The sequence below is a fragment of the Taudactylus pleione genome, unplaced genomic scaffold, assembly GCF_031769625.1.
Source record: "Taudactylus pleione unplaced genomic scaffold, aTauple2 ptg001063l, whole genome shotgun sequence".
NCBI classification, from domain to species: domain Eukaryota; kingdom Metazoa; phylum Chordata; class Amphibia; order Anura; family Myobatrachidae; genus Taudactylus; species Taudactylus pleione.
The window spans coordinates 197,015-217,493 of NW_028285464.1; the positions used below are offsets into that span (position 1 = coordinate 197,015).

The 20,479-nt window shown below is 42.2% G+C and overlaps 1 protein-coding gene across 1 annotated transcript in view; it reads left to right on the forward strand.

The window, feature by feature from the left end:
- Positions 1-20,479, forward strand: part of LOC148453899 (usherin-like) — a 184,155-nt gene that overhangs the window by 111,002 nt on the left and 52,674 nt on the right. Inside the window, exons 6-8 of the mRNA XM_088461547.1 lie at positions 1,959-2,143; positions 3,374-3,595; positions 5,444-5,537. Coding sequence (XP_088317673.1) covers positions 1,959-2,143; positions 3,374-3,595; positions 5,444-5,537 — 501 coding nt within the window. The remainder of the gene's footprint in view (positions 1-1,958; positions 2,144-3,373; positions 3,596-5,443; positions 5,538-20,479) is intronic.

The following is a 20,479-nucleotide window of genomic DNA, read 5'->3' on the forward strand; positions in this document are numbered from 1 at the left end:
TATTGGGACATTGACAGAATTTTCGTATTTTGGCCTCTATTCACCACCACAATGGCTTTGAAATGAAACAAACAAGATGTGCTTTAACTGCAGACTTTCAGATTTAATTTGAGGGTAATTACAAATCAGGTGAATGGTGTAGGAATTATAACGGTTTCTATATGTGCCTCCCACTTTTTAAGGGGCCAAAAGTAATGGGACAAACGAAACAATCCTAAATCTAACTTTCACTTTTTAATATTTTGTTGCAAATCCTTTGCAGGCAATTACAGCCTGAAGTCTGGAACGCATAGACATCACCAGACGCTGGGTTTCATCCCTGGTGATGCTTTGCCAGGCATCTACTGCAAATGTCTTCAGTTCCTGCTTGTTCTTGGGGCATTTTCCCTTCAGCTTTGTCTTCATCAAGTGAAATGCATGCTCAATCGGATTCAGGTCAGGGGATTGACTTGGCTATTGCATAACATTCAACTTTTTGGCCTTAAAAAACTCTTTGGTTGCTTTTGCAGTATGCTTCGGGTCATTGTCCATCTGCACTGTGAAGCACCATCCAATGAGTTCTGAAGCATTTGACTGAATATGAGCGTATAATATTGCCCGAAACACTTCAGAATTAATTCTGCTGCTTTTGTCAGCAGTCACATCATCAATAAATACAAGGGAACCAGTTCCATTGGCAGCCATACATGCCCATGCCATGACACTACCACCACCATGCTTCACTGATGAGGTGGTATGTTTTGGATCATGAGCAGTTCCTTTCCTTCTCCATACTCTTCTCTTCCCATCACTCTGGTACAAGTTGATCTTTGTCTCATCTGACCATAGGATGTTGTTCCAGAACTGTAATGGCTTTTTTAGATGTTGTTTGGCAAACTCTATTCTGGTCTTCCTGTTTTTGTGGCTCACCAATGGTTTACATCTTGTGGTGAACCCGCTATATTCACTCTTGTGAAGTCTTCTCTTGATTGTTGACTTTGACACATATATACCTACCTCCTGGAGAGTGTTCTTGATTTGGTCAACTGTTGTGAATGGATTTTTCTTCACCAGGGAAATAATTCTTCTGTCATCTACCACAGTTGTTTTCCGTGGTCTTCCGGGTCTTTTGGTGTTGTTGAGCTCTCCGGTTTCTTTTTAAGAATGTTCCAAACAGTTTTTGCTATCTCTCTGATGGGTTTGTTTTGATTTTTCAGCCTAATGATGGCTTGCTTCACTGATAGTGACAACTCTTTTGATCTCATATTGAAAGCCGACAGCAACTGATTCCAAATGCAAATGTCAGACCTAGAATCAACTCCAGACCTTTTGCCTGCTTAATTGATAATGAAATAATGAGGGAATAGCCCACACCTGTCCATGAAATAGCTTTTGAGTTGATAGTCCCATTACTTTTGGCCCCTTAAAAAGTGGGAGGCACATATAGAAACCGTTGTAATTCCTACACCGTTCACCCGATTTGGATGTAATTACCCTCAAATTAAATCTGAAAGTCTGCAGGTAAAGCACATCTTGTTTGTTTCATTTCAAAGCCATTGTGGTGGTGAATAAAGGCCAAAATATGAAAATTCTGTCAATGTCCCAATATTTATGCACCTGACTGTATACTACTGTTCTCTCCTGGTGTAACCCAGGCGCATATACTACTAATTTTAAATCTGAATTTTGGATTTCGGACTGCAAAATTTACGTGATTTTGGCGGTTTTCAAAAACATTTTATAATTATTTTTTTTTTATCAAAAATCCAGATTCAAAACCAAAACGCTGAGGTCAGCGCACATCCCTAGTAAATAATAGAAGAAATTATAACCATGGAAACTTACAGGTACTCACCTGGCCTGGGCTTATCACAGGGGGCAATCTCAGGGGATCTGTGATGCGCCTATATGCTTTTGCCGATGGTGACCCGTAATATATTTCAGTGATTTACAAAATCTTTTCTTCCTGTTGCTTTCAGGTATTTTACATCATTGTCCAATTTTATAGCCCAATGCCCAAAGCTTTAGTTATCCAAAGGAAAAAAAACAGGGACTCTGCCTGGGAGGACTGGCAGTATTTTGCAAGTGCCTGTGAAGACTTTGGGATGGAGGACAACGGCTCATTACAATATCCAGATTCCGTGAACTGTCTCCGGCTGCCCAAGTATGGTGAATTGCTAACATGCAGTCATTCTGTAACATAGAGCATATACTTTCTCTGTATATTTTATAGGATTAATAAGCAATGGACTTGATAAAAAATATACTATATTTTAAAAACATATTTGACATTTATATTCCTTTTATATAGGACTTATTTTTCATGCAGAATTTAATGGAAATTACCATTTATATGTTTCTAACATCATGGGGTCCATTCATTATGTTAATTACACTGCACAACAATGAAAATGTTTCCTATGTGAAAATAGTTAAGTCTAATTGATGTCAGCATGCAAAGAATGAATATGACATTTAAAGCTCTCAGTTAGCTCTGAGTTGCTAGATATAGCCCATTTATGACGATGTAGGGGTATTCCTAGTGACGTGGGCAGAATGGAGAGAATCTTACCAGCAATCTGCGTTCTGCGCACAGGGGGCGGGGCCTAATCACCCAATTAAATGAATCAGTTATTTGTCCCCTCCCCTATTCAAATATATGCGATTCACAGGATTAACCACACAAGATAACTGTGGTGCACTGAGTGACAGCATAGGGAGCGATTCCACCAAGACATCTCAGCAATGGAACAAAGATATCAGGGGAGGTGACAGTGACAAGAGATGCCCCAGAGGAAGAGTACAAGCCACAAGCAAAGAGAAAGCACCCACATGGCAATCCTATTACACACCCATGCCACATGGGATCAATTTAGGTCATCTCCCAGCCTCCACCCTGAAACGCCCTTGTATTGCAGACGCCATCTGAAGGCACAAAGATGTCATATGCAAATGTGCACGACATTGCGCACATTGATTAGAGCAAGCAGAGTGAGTGTTTTCTTAACCTTTCGTGCAGTAGGAAACAATCGCGCAACTGCGCAAAGATTGACCGCTGAATCCGGCCCTTTGTGAACAGCAGTCTTGTTGTTAGACAGATCCATTCATACTGTAGTTGTATTTATTTTGGCGAATGCCATTCCACAGAAGGCGCTTAATGTTATATCACACAATATTTAAATTTGATGGGAAGGTTAATTCAAAACCCATAATTCCATTCTGAAAATACTAATCTGCAGCGTATAGAAAAGATTATATTACATTTTGTGTCAAGAGCCAAAGAGTCCCATAACTTCCCCTAAAACAATAAAGCAATCAAAAGTATTTGACGTTAGGGATGAATGCTGGGAATAAAAATGCTGCTGTTATTACCATTATTTCTCTATATTCCCAGGGACACGCCAATCTCGCAGGGAAATGTCACCTTCAGCCTTCTGATGCCAGAACCCAATCACCGTCCGGGTTATAGCGACTTTTATCAAACGCGTGACCTGCAGGAATTTGTCATAGCCTCGCTGGTGAGGATCCACCTGATCGGTCAGCACTACACACAGGGCCCTGCGGTGAGCCCAAGACACCGCTACTATGGAATAAGTGAAATTACCGTCAGTGGGAGGTGAGAGACAAAACATAATAAACTGTTGGTTCTCAAAAGTGGATTTATCACCGATATGGAGAGTCTGTGAACTACACACCAATTACTCCCATCATCCTACTAGACAGAAGTAGAGTTACAGAGGCATTTGTCCATCCCACACAAAATGGCCGCCTCCATCATGTCTTGTTTTTGTGTATTAGACAGTACTGTAACTATGAAAGCATTAACCTTTACTTAGGCTTAGAACAGCCTGTACTTATTCAGATTGTTATAATAATCACAGTATAAAGACAATACATGGCGTTCGCATGGAGCATTAGAGTAGGTCCTGACAGACAAGAATCTGCCTCCCTTTATGTGTTCCTGGACATATCTCACACAGACCAATGGTTGGGCTGGTGTAACCGTGACACTCCACTAAGGCTGGGAAGAAGCCAGTCCTGGTTGGCTAAGATGCCGGGAAAGGCGTGTCAATCAACAAAGCAGCCAGTCCATGCACCTACATAGCCAGCACCTGTCTATCCATTGTAGGGGGAGGTGTAATTTGCCAATTCTGGAGAGTTAAAAGGTTCCTCATTACTATTTGAGGAGTGGTCCTTGTACTTGCACAGAATATTACAAAATTATGTACCATATTAAATGAGATGTACACAGACAGTGGCGTCACAAGGGGGTGCGGGCTGCACCCAGGTGTCGCCAAAGTGCCAAATTCTCCTCAGTAGCAGGAGCCAGGTGGTGCCACAGTGATGGAGCCGGCACTGCACACAGAGTGGTCCTCGGGGACAGTCCGCACCTCCGGGACCCCCGAAGTGACTAAAACAGGGATTTGGGCCAAGAGGCCATGTCCCCTACCCGCGAGGCCATGCCCCCTGTCCGCGAGGCAATCCCAATCATGGGGCCAAATGTAATAGGGTGAGAGTTTACTACTAAACTCTCACTTTTTAAACTCGCCCAAAGTAATAGAGTCTGAGAACATATAAATTCCCTTTTTTTTTTTAGACTAAAAAAACTCATGATGCCTCTCATCCAAATGTTTTCCCATTTTCAAGATAAAACCCCGACCAATGTAATAGTGTTACTGGTATACTCTCACATGTTCTACATTCTCACCCTATTACATTTGGCCCATAGTTTAAGCACACAAATAGGCTTGAAATCCTGCCACACTGAGGGGTATCTGTGCTACAGAGAGCTAGTACATTGTTGCAGCTATTTATTCCTTTTAGATAACTTTCATAAATGAACCATTAATATAATACACTATGGCCCTGATTCAGAGCCGGACGCTCTTTCAGAGCGCTCTCTCTGAATCAGTGCCCTCCCTCTCTCTTTTTTTAGAGCGGCCTCCTAGCCGCTCGCATAGCTGTTGGTGACCACCCACAGCTATAGCGAGCAGCCAAAAAGCAACCATCAGGCTTGCGACGAGACCCTTCTGGTAGGGTCTCGTTGCCGCAAGCTCTGGAGTGCTTTCGACTCTATCAGAGCCGAAGGCACTCCCACTGACATCACTTGTGATGTCAGCGGGGCCGGCCCCAGATGGTAGGCATTCCCATAGGAATGCCTCCGTCTGGGCAGCCACTCCCCGGCACGCCCTCCAAAGGGGGCGTGCTGTCACTCACCTTCGACAGCACGCCCCCTTTGGTACGAGACCCATAGCAACGGCTTGGCCGTCGCTGTCCGGGTCTCGTGCATGTGCACTGGGCCAACATCGACCCGCTGAATTAGGCCCAATGTTTGTACTTGGTGTGCAGAGTGTGAATAGTTACATTGTACACTGAATGCATCAGTCTCTGTATACCAGTATACTACTGTCATTGCCGGGGAAATGCCTGTGATTACAGATAACTATTTCTATTACAATTGCAGGTGTATTTGCCACGGGCACGCTAATTCTTGTGACACAAGTGTTTCGCCTTACAAGTGCCTCTGTGACATGAAGAGCTACACTGACGGGGATAACGTAAGACTTTACATGCTACTGTCTTCTTTACATTTAGTTACAGTTCATTAAATGCCACAGATTAAATGGCAAACTGTCCTGAGGTGTAGTATTAAGCCCTGTCGCCCAGTGCAAGCACATATGCCACCCCCCCAGGGCCATAACTAGGGTGGTGCGACATGTGCCATGGCACAGGGCACCGCAGGGCAGGGGGCGCTGTTTGGGCCTGTCAATTTTCTATTTATAATTATTCTCATTTGTAGATTCCTTTTCTTTTATCCCCAGCATCTTCTGACTGCCTCCCCGAGCACATTCTCTTTTATTAAACACACACATTTCAAAATACTGTCATACCCGGGACTCAAACCTATCACCTCTCACATGGCAGTCAGACACCTTACATATGGAGCTATCTGCCACACAATTTCTGAACACAGCCACGGATTACCAGCACACCTCAAGTACCCTTGCTGGTGAGTTCAGCTGCCGGCGAAGAGTACATACACGAATCTCCCTGCAACTGATATTTGCTGCATTTACATTTACAATTAGCGCTCTTTCTATACCTTCAGCCGGTGATATACACTGCTGGCCCTAGGCTTGTTTTCAGCTGTTCTGATGGACAAAAATCCGGTTGCAGGTGCAGCTTCACCAGTGCTCTCCTACACCTAGAGCTGGTGATTATACTGTATAATTACTGTGTATCATCACTGCAGTGTCACCAGTGCTCTCCTACACCTAGAGCTGGTGATTATACTGTATAATTACTGTGTATCATCACTGCAGCCTCACCAGTGCTCTCCTACATCTAGTGCTGGTGATTATACTGTATAATTACAGTGTGTCATCACTGCAGCCTCACCAGTGCTCTCCTACACCTAGTGCTGGTGATTATACTGTATAATTACTGTGTATCATCACTGCAGCCTCACCAGTGCTCTCCTACATCTAGTGCTGGTGATTATACTGTATAATTATTGTGTGTCATCACTGCAGCCTCACCAGTGCTCTCCTACATCTAGTGCTGGTGATTATACTGTATAATTACTGTGTATCATCACTGTAGCATCACCAGTGCTCTCCTACATCTAGTGCTGGTGACTTATACTGTATAATTACTGTGTATCATCACTGCAGCCTCACCAGTGCTCTCCTACATCTAGTGCTGGTGATTATACTGTATAATTATTGTGTGTCATCACTGCAGCCTCACCAGTGCTCTCCTACACCTACTGCTGGTGATTATACTGTATAATTACTGTGTATCATCACTGCAGCCTCACCAGTGCTCTCCTACATCTAGTGCTGGTGATTATACTGTATAATTACTGTGTATCATCACTGCAGCCTCACCAGAGCTCTACTACATCTAGTGCTGGTGATTATACTGTATAATTACTGTGTATCATCACTGTAGCCTCACCAGTGCTCTCCTACATCTAGTGCTGGAGAGTTATACTGTATAATTACTGTGTATCATCACTGCAGCCTCACCAGCGCTCTCCTACATCTAGTGCTGGTGATTATACTGTATAATTACTGTGTATCATCACTGCAGCCTCACCAGTGCTCTCCTACACCTAGTGCTGGTGATTATACTGTATAATTATAGTGTATCATCACTGCGGCCTCACCAGTGCTCTCCTACACCTAGTGCTGGTGATTATACTGTATAATTACTGTGTATAATCACTGCAGCCTCACCAGTGCTCTCCTACACGTAGTGCTGGTGATTATACTGTATAATTACTGTGTATCATCACTGCAGCCTCACCAGTGCTCCCCTACATCTAGTGCTAGTGATTATACTGTATAATTACTGTGTATCATCACTGCAGCCTCACCAGTGCTCTCCTACATCTAGTGCTGGTGAATTATACTGTATAATTACTGTGTATCATCACTGCAGCCTCACCAGTGCTCTCCTACATCTAGTGCTGGTGATTATACTGTATAATTACTGTGCATCATCACTGCAGCTTCACCAGTGCTCTCCTACACCTAGAGCTGGTGAGTTATACTGTATAATTACTGTGTGTAATCACTGCAGCCTCACCAGTGCTCTCCTACATCTAGTGCTGGTGAGTTATACTGTATAATTACTGTGTACCATCACAGCAGCATCACCAGTGCTCTCCTACATCTAGAGCTGGTGATTATACTGTATAATTATAGTGTATCATCACTGCAGCCTCACCAGCGCTCTCCTACATCTAGTGCTGGTGATTATACGGTATAATTACTGTGTATCATCACTGCAGCCTCACCAGCGCTCTCCTACATCTAGTGCTGGTGATTATACTGTATAATTACTGTGTGTCATCACTGCAGCCTCACCAGAGCTCTCCTACATCTAGTGCTGGTGATTATACTGTATAATTACTGTGTATCATCACTGCAGCCTCACCAGTGCTCTCCTACATCTAGTGCTGGAGAGTTATACTGTATAATTACTGTGTTTCATCACTGCAGCCTTACCAGCGCTCTCCTACATCTAGTGCTGGTGATTATACTGTATAATTACTGTGTATCATCACTGCAGCCTCACCAGTGCTCTCCTACATCTAGTGCTGGAGAGTTATACTGTATAATTACTGTGTATCATCACTGCAGCCTCACCAGCGCTCTCCTACATCTAGTGCTGGTGATTATACTGTTTAATTACTGTGTATCATCACTGCAGCCTCACCAGTGCTCTCCTACACCTAGTGCTGGTGATTATACTGTATAATTATAGTGTATCATCACTGCGGCCTCACCAGTGCTCTCCTACACCTAGTACTGGTGATTATACTGTATAATTACTGTGTGTCATCACTGCAGCTTTACCAGTGCTCTCCTACATGTAGTGCTGGTGATTATACTGTATAATTACTGTGTATCATCACTGCAGCCTCACCAGTGCTCCCCTACATCTAGTGCTAGTGATTATACTGTATAATTACTGTGTATCATCACTGCAGCCTCACCAGTGCTCTCCTACATCTAGTGCTGGTGATTATACTGTATAATTACTGTGTATCATCACTGCAGCATCACCAGTGCTCTCCTACATCTAGTGCTGGTGATTATACTGTATAATTACTGTGTATCATCACTGCAGCATCACCAGTGCTCTCCTACATCTAGTGCTGGTGATTATACTGTATAATTACTGTGTATCATCACTGCAGCATCACCAGTGCTCTCCTACATCTAGTGCTGTTGATTATACTGTATAATTACTGTGTATCATCACTGCAGCCTCACCAGTGCTCTCCTACATCTAGTGCTGGTGATTATACTGTATAATTACTGTGTATCATCACTGCAGCCTCACCAGTGCTCTCCTACATCTAGTGCTGTTGATTATACTGTATAATTACTGTGTATCATCACTGCAGCCTCACCAGTGCTCTCCTACATCTAGTGCTGGTGATTATACTGTATAATTACTGTGTATCATCACTGCAGCCTCACCAGGGCTCTCCTACACCTAGTGCTGGTGAGTTATACTGTATAATTACTGTGTATCATCACTGCAGCCTCACCAGTGCTCTCCTACATCTAGTGCTGTTGATTATACTGTATAATTACTGTGTATCATCACTGCAGCCTCACCAGTGCTCTCCTACATCTAGTGCTGGTGATTATACTGTATAATTACTGTGTATCATCACTGCAGCCTCACCAGGGCTCTCCTACACCTAGTGCTGGTGATTATACTGTATAATTACTGTGTATCATCACTGCAGCCTCACCAGTGCTCTCCTACATCTAGTGCTGGTGATTATACTGTATAATTACTGTGTATCATCACTGCAGCATCACCAGTGCTCTCCTACATCTAGTGCTGGTGATTATACTGTATAATTACTGTATATCATCACTGCAGCCTCACCAGCGCTCTCCTACATCTAGTGCTGGTGATAATACTGTATAATTACTGTGTATCATCACTGCAGCCTCACCAGTGCTCTCCTACACCTAGTGCTGGTGATTATACTGTATAATTACTGTGTGTCATCACTGCAGCCTCACCAGTGCTCTCCTACATCTAGTGCTGGTGATTATACTGTATAATTACTGTGTATCATCACTGCAGCATCACCAGTGCTCTCCTACACCTAGTGCTGGTGATTATACTGTATAATTACTGTATATCATCACTGCAGCCTCACCAGCGCTCTCCTACATCTAGTGCTGGTGATAATACTGTATAATTACTGTGTATCATCACTGCAGCCTCACCAGTGCTCTCCTACACCTAGTGCTGGTGATTATACTGTATAATTACTGTGTATCATCACTGCAGCCTCACCAGTGCTCTCCTACATCTAGTGCTGGTGATTATACTGTATAATTACTGTGTATCATCACTGCAGCATCACCAGTGCTCTCCTACATCTAGTGCTGGTGATTATACTGTATAATTACTGTATATCATCACTGCAGCCTCACCAGCGCTCTCCTACATCTAGTGCTGGTGATAATACTGTATAATTACTGTGTATCATCACTGCCACCTCACCAGCGCTCTCCTACACCTAGTGCTGGTGATTATACTGTATAATTACTGTGTGTCATCACTGCAGCCTCACCAGTGCTCTCCTACATCTAGTGCTGGTGATTATACTGTATAATCACTGTGTGTCATCACTGCAGCCTCACCAGTGCTCTCCTACATCTAGTGCTGGTGATTATACTGTATAATCACTGTGTGTCATCACTGCAGCCTCACCAGTGCTCTCCTACATCTAGTGCTGGTGATTATACTGTATAATTACTGTGTATCATCACTGCAGCCTCACCAGTACTCTCCTACACCTAATACTGGTGACTTATACTGTATAATTACTGTGTGTCATCACTGCAGCCTCACCAGTGCTCTCCTACACCTAGTGCTGGTGATTATACTGTATAATTACTGTGTATCATCACTGCAGCCTCACCAGCGCTCTCCTACATCTAGTGCTGGTGATTATACTGTATAATTACTGTGTATCATCACTGCAGCATCACCAGGGCTCTCCTTCATCTAGTGCTGGTGATTATACTGTATAATTACTGTGTATCATCACTGCAGTCTCACCAGTGCTCTCCTACACCTAGAGCTGGAGAGTTATACTGTATAATTACTGTGTATCATCACTGCAGCCTCACCAGTGCTCTCCTACACCTAGTGCTGGTGATTATACTGTATAATTACTGTGTATCATCACTGCAGCCTCACCAGTGCTCTCCTACATCTAGTGCTGGTGATTATACTGTATAATTTCTGTGTATCATCACTGCAGCCTCACCAGGGCTCTCCTACACCTAGTGCTGGTGATTATACTGTATAATTACTGTGTATCATCACTGCAGTCTCACCAGTGCCCTCCTACATCTAGAGCTGGAGAGTTATACTGTATAATTACTGTGTATCATCACTGCAGCCTCACCAGTGCTCTCCTACACCTAGTGCTGGTTATTATACTGTATAATTACTGTGTATCATCACTGCAGCCTCACCAGTGCTCTCCTACATCTAGTGCTGGTGATTATACTGTATAATTACTGTGTGTCATCACTGCAGCCTCACCAGTGCTCTCCTACACCTAGTGCTGGTGATTATACTGTATAATTATTGTGTATCATCACTGCAGCCTCACCAGTGCTCTCCTATATCTAGAGCTGGTGATTATACTGTATAATTACTGTGTATCATCACTGCAGCCTCACCAGTGCTCTCCTACACCTAGTGCTGGTGATTATACTGTATAATTACTGTGTATCATCACTGCAGCCTCACCAGTGCTCTCCTACATCTAGTGCTGGTGATTATACTGTATAATTACTGTGTATCATCACTGCAGCCTCACCTGTGCTCTCCTACATCTAGTGCTGGTGATTATACTGTATAATTACTGTGTATCATCACTGCAGCCTCACCAGTGCTCTCCTACACCTAGTGCTGGTGATTATACTGTATAATTACTGTGTATCATCACTGCAGCCTCACCAGCGCTCTCCTACATCTAGAGCTGGTGATTATACTGTATAATTACTGTGTATCATCACTGCAGCCTCACCAGTGCTCTCCTACATCTAGTGCTGGTGATTATACTGTATAATTACTGTGTGTCATCACTGCAGCCTCACCAGTGCTCTCCTACACCTAGTGCTGGTGATTATACTGTATAATTACTGTGTATCATCACTGCAGCCTCACCAGTGCTCTCCTACATCTAGTGCTGGTGATTATACTGTAGAATTACTGTGTATCATCACTGCAGCCTCACCTGTGCTCTCCTACATCTAGTGCTGTTGATTATACTGTATAATTACAGTGCGTCATCACTACAGCCACTGGATTCACACTGTTTCACATTTTGCAGGTGACACCTGGATAACAGTGGTACTCCTACATCATCTTAAGGGACAGATCACATTTGCCATGCCCCTTCCCTAGGAGGCCAAGGGAGGGGCAACAATGCTCTTTCTGATACAGGGCACTAAAAAGTCTAGCTACGGCTCTGCACCCATACATATACGCTATGCAGTGACGGTCTAAATGCCGACTATCGGGATCCTAACTGTCTAATCCCGGCAAGGGTCTAATGACAGACGTCGAAATCCCGACGCCTGTCATTTTACCTACGCCGGGAGCCCGAAGCCCGGCATCCCGATCGAAGGTAAGCCGGGTGCGAACAGCCACGAGGGGAGGGTTAGGCTAGGGGCTCCCGGGGGGGACTTAGGGTTAGGCACTTACAGACACCCATACACACACACACAGCTGAAGTGCACCACATGCTGTTACATATATAAAAATGTAAGTTAAAACATACATAAAAAATATTAAAATAAATATCAACATTTTTGAAAAACCTTTAAAGATGAACAAAGATCAAAGAGATACAGTAGTAGGCTGATATAAAAGGGTAGTGGGCAAAGCCCAAGAGCTTACATTCTTGAACAAATGGGTGAACTGTGTAGGTGACAATTGAGAGTGTAAATGTAAAATCTAATCACACTTAGGCCCGATTCAGAGATGGCCGGAATTGCAGAGCCACACACAAAGGATCTGTGCAGTTTGCAAAATCGAATCCCAGAATATTCCGTGAATCGCCGCAGTTCCACCAGGTGGTCGCAGCGTTCTTCTATAAGCACGCACTTTACATACTATTAGTTTTATGGAAAGTTTGTTGCCAGGAAACATTCTATTTTATTCAGTAAAGAGCCGCACTGGGCTTCCCTCCTCTTAGAGGCATTAGAAAACTCCCCATTGACAGGCGCTGATAAGTGTATACACTACTAAACCCTTGAGAATAGAAAAACAGGGTTTTCTAGTGAAGAAATTGTATAACGTCCCTGGGATTTTCAATAACCGTTTGTGTCACCTTTATCTAGAATACATTAAAATTGCTCAGATAAACAGTGAACATTGTAGCTATAAATTCCTCAGCGCTATTGCCAGTTTAATAAAAAATGAGTGGGATTGTAGTCTTTCATTAGCTGAACTGGCTACATCAAATTAATTGTAACAGAATATCTGCAAAACCTACACATGCACCTTTCTGGAAATAACAAGTAAATTGTTTTATTGTTACATTAAATTTTAATATTGCGCTTTCAGTGTCTTCTTTCCCAGGAAGCAAATTAAATAAATCTTTTGATATAAAGACATATCTTTTTACTGCTCAGAAAAATGCCTTAATCAGTTAAACACCATGCCCTCCTGTTGCTAACGGTTTTCATGCCTCTTAGATTTTCCGCAAGGCAGGTATATCTTGTTTTGCAGGCTGCCAGGTTGGTGTTGTTTCTTATCTCTCTACTCTTTTATGTCTTCTTATAATATAATTATCAGGACGGCACATTACATTGCAAATTTGTATTGACCAAATTTTTCACTTAGAAGGAAATTATTTTTGCCCTTATTTTATTAATAATATTCACTCTTCAAAGTCACAGATTCATTTCCTGCAAATTATTTATTATATTTTTGTATGTGATAAAAAAAAAGGTGAATTAATTTAGGGAAAATCGTTGGAAAGGAGTAAATTATTATTCCAATTAAATAAGTAGCATGAGGGACTATACAGTATATACAGTGTGTATATGTGTGTGTGTGTGTATATATATATATATATATATATATATACATACATACACAATACCAGTCAAAAGTTTGGACACACCTTCTCATTCAATGGTTTTTGTTTATTTAAATTATTATCAACATAATATGTTTAATTCTGAAGACATGCATCCAAACTATGAAAGATCACATATGGAATTACGTTGTAAACAAAAAAGTAGCCCCCTTTTGCTTGGGTGACAGCTTGGCACACTCTTGGCATTCTCTCAGTCAGCACCATGAGGTAGTCTCCTGGAATGGTTTTCCAACAGTCTTGAAGGAGTTCCCAGAGGTGCTGAGCACTTGTTGGCTGCTTTTCCTTCACTCTGCCGTCCAACTCATCCCAAATCAGCTCAGTTGGGTTTAGGTTGGGTGATTGTGGAGGCCAGGTCATCTGACACAGCACTCCATCACTTTCCTTCTTGGTCAAGTAGCCCTTACATAGCCTGGAGATGTGTTTGGGGTCATTGTCTTGTTGAAAAACAAATGAAGGTCCCAGTAAGCGCAAAACAGATGGGATGGCATGGCGCTGCAGAATGCTGTGGTAGCCATGCTGGTTAAGTGTGCCTTGAATTTTGAATAAATCACCAACAGTGTCACCAGCAAAGCACCCCCACACCATCACTCCTCCTCCTCCTCTTCCATGCTTCACAGTGGGAACCACACATGCAGAAACCATCCGCTCACCTTCTCTGCATCTCACAAAGACATGGCGATTGGAACCAAAAATCTCAAATTTGGACTCATCAGACCAAAATACAGATTTCCACTGGTCCATTCCTTGTGTTTCTTGGCCCAAACAATTCTCTTCTTGTTGTTCATCCTCAGTATTGGCTTCTTCGCAGCAATACGACCATGAAAGCCTGATTCACGCAGTCTCCTCTGAACAGTTGATGTGGAGATTTGTCTGCTACTTGAACTCTGGGCCTGATTCAGAGCCGTACGCTATTTGCGGACGGTCGTTCTGAAAAAGGGGCTTGCTATTTAAATGAAGTGCTCGCTCTTTGCGGTCTGTTGATGCCTCTAAGTCTGAACGAGCGAACAAAACCTGCGGCCGCTATTTTGATAAAAACGCCCCCTGGCCGCTCACATCATACGTCATCTCCGGTATTTATTAGATTAATCGAGTACATCGAACGGCGTCTGAACTGCTCGCTATTCTTGTGGTAGCATTTTCCTACCGCAATCATGCGAGCAGTTCTGGCTAAAAGACAACCAAGTGACGAATTTTCTTGAAATGTATTGTTCATCAAAAAATTCTCATATTTTTAAAGAGGGAATCGGCACCAAACTCTGGAGTCTACGAAGTCTCACTTAGCTCTAGTCTTGGCATATTCTGTATTAACTGTACATATTCATTCAACTAGTAAATTCTTCATGATGCTTAGGTTCATTCTATTGCAATGCCAATAATCAAAGATCACGGTCCCTCCATTTGTTTTGTTTTTTAGTTTTATTTTAAAAAGCTCCAGTAAGGAAAAAAAAATGCCACTTGAAACAGAGATCTGTTATTTTTAAAATTGGCTTTTGAAGGATGACGACTCTTTTTGGCTGGAACACAAACCATAGTCCTTGTGCCATAAGGACATAGACTATATTAATATGCATTAATATTAGCCAGGTGAGATGGTCCATATTTTTGGCAGGTTAGTTTTCATATTATCTATCAACTTGGTTCCAAAAACTTTAAGGCTAATGCTTTAAACTAAATGTCTAAAGAACTTGAAGGATTAATTCAAGTTCCGAAAACCTTGTCAGCAAGACTGTGTTGGCAGTACTAACTAGGACAACACTCTTCCTGAAGGTGGCAACTGATACTAATCAGGATCTTCCAACCACGATTATTTCCCAGCTATTTCCAGATATCTGAAACTTTGCGGATGATTATCTCCAATTCAACTGGAATCTTCTATCAGAAAGCTTTCAGAAAGATGTCCTTTCTCAATATCATGATGGTAGTTAGGGTAGTGGCTAACCCAGGATTCCATAAAACCTTTGAATTTGTAAATCAGCAAAATTAGTGGGCAAAAATGAAAGGCTCTATTCAGCATTATTTCTATATTTGATGCTTGTGCCTGTGTCAAGGGCACTAGTTCTAACTTGGTGGGTCTCCATCCGTCATGGCTTTCTCCTCAAGGACACTGGACCCTACAGATGTAATTATGTAAATATCACATGTTTTACAGACCTTATTGCCCTGCAAGCGCATTTTGTTCCAACAGACTCTCAAGCAGAGCAGATATTACTGATGTGTGTTTTCTGGTGAAACAGCTGTACAGAAGCAGCAGAATTCTGGAAAACCTTTTCGTAAACCATCTGTCTATTGCCTATCATACTCAATCAACTGAGCAGACTGAAACCGTAAACCAGATACTTAAATATTACACATAATAATCTTCCAGGGACACTATTGGCTTAGCTCCTGTACACAGCTAATTTGCCCGCAACAATGTAGATAATATGCCAGCGTTGTACAGCCCTATTTATGCACAGCACTGTTATCACTCGGGGTCATGTCTTACGTGGTGTCTTCTTCATTTGCACGTCTTACTGTCACAAAACTGTTACAGACTTTTCCTTGCACTATGAGAAACTCAAAGTTAGTCTCAGAGAAGGTACAAAGCTCAGGTTTATAAGAGAACCAGACATCCTACTGTATTCTAGGTTGGCCAAAGTGTGTGGCTTTATATAAAGAAAAATGAACAGACCTCAGAATGTATCTGATCGTTCTTGCGGAGCCATTTACCGTTTTGACTCTTCTTGTTTAACTCATTGTTCCTACTTTATTAAATGAGTCATCCCAGTTTTTATGTTCTTTACTGAAACCTGCCATGGAGCAGATGGTGAAGAGTATGTCTCCTGCTCCCATTCAAGTCTTGGATCACGTGGAATATATTATTGAAAAAAAATCTGGCCTCTTGGCATTCTAACGTTTTTATTTACTGTTTAATCCAATATAAAGGTTACAGTCTTAGGCTGAGTCCTTGGCAAACTGCTGACAACGTTGTGCCCCAGGCTTCAGGCTTAAATTATGACAAGGTTAGGTATAGAATGGCTGCCACTTACAGAAAGCACGGTAAACATATAACTCAATAGAGACAACACATATCTATACTAGAGATGTGTGATGACCCCCCGTATTCTGGATTTGATTTTGGATCTCAATTCAGCCTTGTGTTTTGGTTTTGCAAAACCAGCCTCAAGTGTTTTGTTTTTGGATCTTGATATTTTTTTTTTTTTAAATGATAAAATGTTTTTAAAAACAGGTAAAATGTTTCATTTTTAAATCCGAGTTCCGGACCGCGGGAAGATCAGAACCGTGAGTCAGATTTGTCTGGATTCACAAAATTCATGTGGATTCGGATTTCTGGAGAACTGAACTGCACATCTCTAAAGTAAAGATGTCGTACATTTATAGTACTATATATACACATTTTTACATACCAATACGATACTAACAACATAATAATTAGAGATGAGCCGTTTTGCTGAAAACCGAACACACACAACACCGGTTCCCGACTCGGGTCTTCTTGCCAAGTTCAGAACTCAGATCTAAATACCGGATCTTGTGTATTTTGAATTGCATGCAAGTCCATCAATAGTGATTTCAGGAGCTGATTGGTTGGTACTTTGGACCTCATTCAGAGTCGGTCGTTGCGGCCGCTCGGTCGTAAGGTAAAAGGGGCCAGATATGCAAATGAAGCTCTCGCAAGTTGCGTCGTTAAGATGGGATCGTTAGCTGGACAAGCGAGGGGAGGATTCGGCCGTAAGACTAAAAATACGTCCCCTTCTCGTTCGCATTACACGTCATCTCCGGGCATATAAGGATTAATCGAGACCATCGGGAACCATCGGAGCTGTTCGTAGAGCTTAAGGTTGACCATACCCTCTCTTAAGCACTACGATCAAGTCAGTGTAAAAACCTCCCATGTCACATGTGCCATGACACTACTTAGTTAATTATGCACTCCCATAAAACGCCGTTTGCATAGTCAGGCACGCCTGCATCCGGATCTTCACTCCCCCGTTCACAAGCACCTTCCCCTGTTACCACCCACAAACGCCTCATCCTGTCACTCAAACTAACGACATGGCTGTGTTCAAGGAGAGAGCAATTTCTGATCATAATAGCTAGTTTGCGCACACGCATTGCGAATTTTACGCATGCGCAGTTTAGCGAACATCGGTGGCGTACGACCGAGCGGCCGCAACGACCGACTCTGAATGAGGTCCTTTATCTCTTTATTTATCTCCCCCCTAAGTCTCAGCGATACAATCGTCATGATTCACTTTTCATTCGTCATTCTGCAGAATAACATTTCGCATTGACTTTGTAAATTCGTCATTTTACTGTCTTTAAGTGTCGATAAATACGGCTGGGACGACAACAATGGTGGCACTTGGTTCTGCCTCATGGTGGGGTTGGGGTGTTCTAAAGGACAATACTGGCTGGCATGAATATAATAGGTGGAACTGGGCATGAAAGTAATCTGCCTGAGAAATGTGAATAAATTCCTCGCCCTAATGCGGAATGAGAATATTCAGCAGAGCGGTTCTGCAAATTTTGATCATCTCTGAAAATAATGTAAACATAAATTGCAATTAGGCTTTTATTCAGGTTGTGCAATTAATGCTAGAGCCTTTCAAAGCAGCCTGTCAAGTAGCCTCAAAAACAGGACAATATTCTGCACATGTCTAGAGAAGTGAGGAAAGGAATAACTTGGTAATTAGAAGAACAGCGTTCCCTCTGCAAACAGCGCTACAATACTCCTTAAAGGAACCAGTTTAGAGGCTGTGTTACTTGTTGAAGAAAACAAGGTGTGTTACAATGCAGCATCATGATTACTGAATAAATCACCATATACCTAGTAGAGGAAGAATATACTAATTTAAATGGAAAAAAATATCTTCATTTTGTCATAAAAACCAGGCAGCTTTAATACTACGGAATGACCTTTCTGCCGATCTGTCATACGCAGTCATTAAGTTCATGGAGAGGGACAGTCCCACTTTGCAACATGTCCTGGATTCGTACTAAATTGAAATCCCCTAACGATATAGCACCTACTCTCCCATTTTAATGGTTCTCTCATAATGTAGAATTCTTTTCCCTGTAATGTGTCTCCTGGAGTGAAAGCTATAAAACGGTGAGAATGTGACGGCTGAAGAAAGTACATAGCACTCTGAGAGGCTTTTTGTCTATATGTAACTAGTGTCCCCATGGCCGAGGCAATTATAGCCTTGGATTAGATAAGTGGTATTATGTACTAATTACACCTTATTACGCTGCACTCTTTACGGGCAGAAAAATCTCACCAAGTTGTTACAAATATTTTCAGAGAGCTACAAACAACAAATGAACGACTGGTAAAGCGCCCCCACCTAGGGCAACTCGGGTTACTGAAATCCGTTACAGATGTGACATTGGTACATTGCTTTTCTACATAATAAAAATCTCCAGTTTTGAAAAACAAAAAACTAAAACATGTTTCAATAAATGCTGAGATTTGGTTCATGTCCGCATGTCTATAGATTGTAAGCTTGCGAGCAGGGCCTTCTTACCCTTATGTATGTATTTTATGTATGTACAGTCAGGTGCATAAATATAGGGACATTGACAGAATTTTCATATTTTGGCCTCTATTCACCACCACAATGGCTTTGAAATGAAACAAACAAGATGTGCTTTAACTGCAGACTTTCAGATTTAATTTGAGGGTAATTACATCCAAATCGGGTGAACGGTGTAGGAATTACAGCGGTTTCTATATGTGCCTCCTACTTTTTAAGGGGCCAAAAGTAATGGGACTATCAACTCAAAAGCTATTTCATGGACCGGTGTGGGCTATTCCCTCATTATTTCATTATCAATTAAGCAGGTCAAAGGTCTGGAGTTGATTCTAGGTGTGACATTTGCATTTGGAATCAGTTGCTGTTGACTCTCAATATGATATCCAAAGAGCTGTCACTATCAGTGAAGCAAGCCATCATTAGGCTGAAAAATCAAAACAAACCCATCAGAGAGATAGCAAAAACAGTAGGTGTGGCCAAATCAACTGTTTGGAACATTCTTAAAAAGAAAGAACGCACCGGAGAGCTCAGCAACACCAAAAGAACCGGAAGACCACGGAAAACAACTGTGGTGGATGACAGAAGAATTATTTCCCTGGTGAAGAAAAATCCCTTCACAACAGTTTTCCAAATCAAGAACACTCTCCAGTAGGTAGGTGTATATGTGTCAAAGTCAACAATGAAGAGAAGACTTCACAAGAGTGAATATAGAGCGTTCACCACAAGATGTAAACCATTGGTGAGCCACAAAAACAGGAAGACCAGATTAGAGTTTGCCAAACAACATCTAAAAAAGCCATTATAGTTCTGGAACAACATCCTATGGACAGATGAGACAAAGATCAACTTGTACCAGAGTGATGGGAAGAGAAGAGTATGGAGAAGGAAAGGAACTGCTCATGATCCAAAACATACCACCTTATCAGTGAAGTATGGTGGTGGTAGTGTCATGGCGTGGGCATGTATGGCTGCCAATGGAACTGGTTCCCTTGCATTTATTGATGATGTGACTGCTGACAAAAGCAGCAGAATGAATTCTGAAGTGTTTCGGGCAATATATTATATGCTCATATTCAGTTAAATGCTTCAGAACTCATTGGACGGCGCTTCACAGTGCAGAAGGACAATGACCTGAAGCATACTGCAAAAGCAACCAAAGAGTTTTTAAGGTTAAAAAGTGGAATGTTATGCAATGGCCAAGTCAATCCCCTAACCTGAATCCGATTGAGCATGTATTTCACTTGATGAAGACAAAACTGAAGGGAAAATACCCCAAGAACAAGCAGGAACT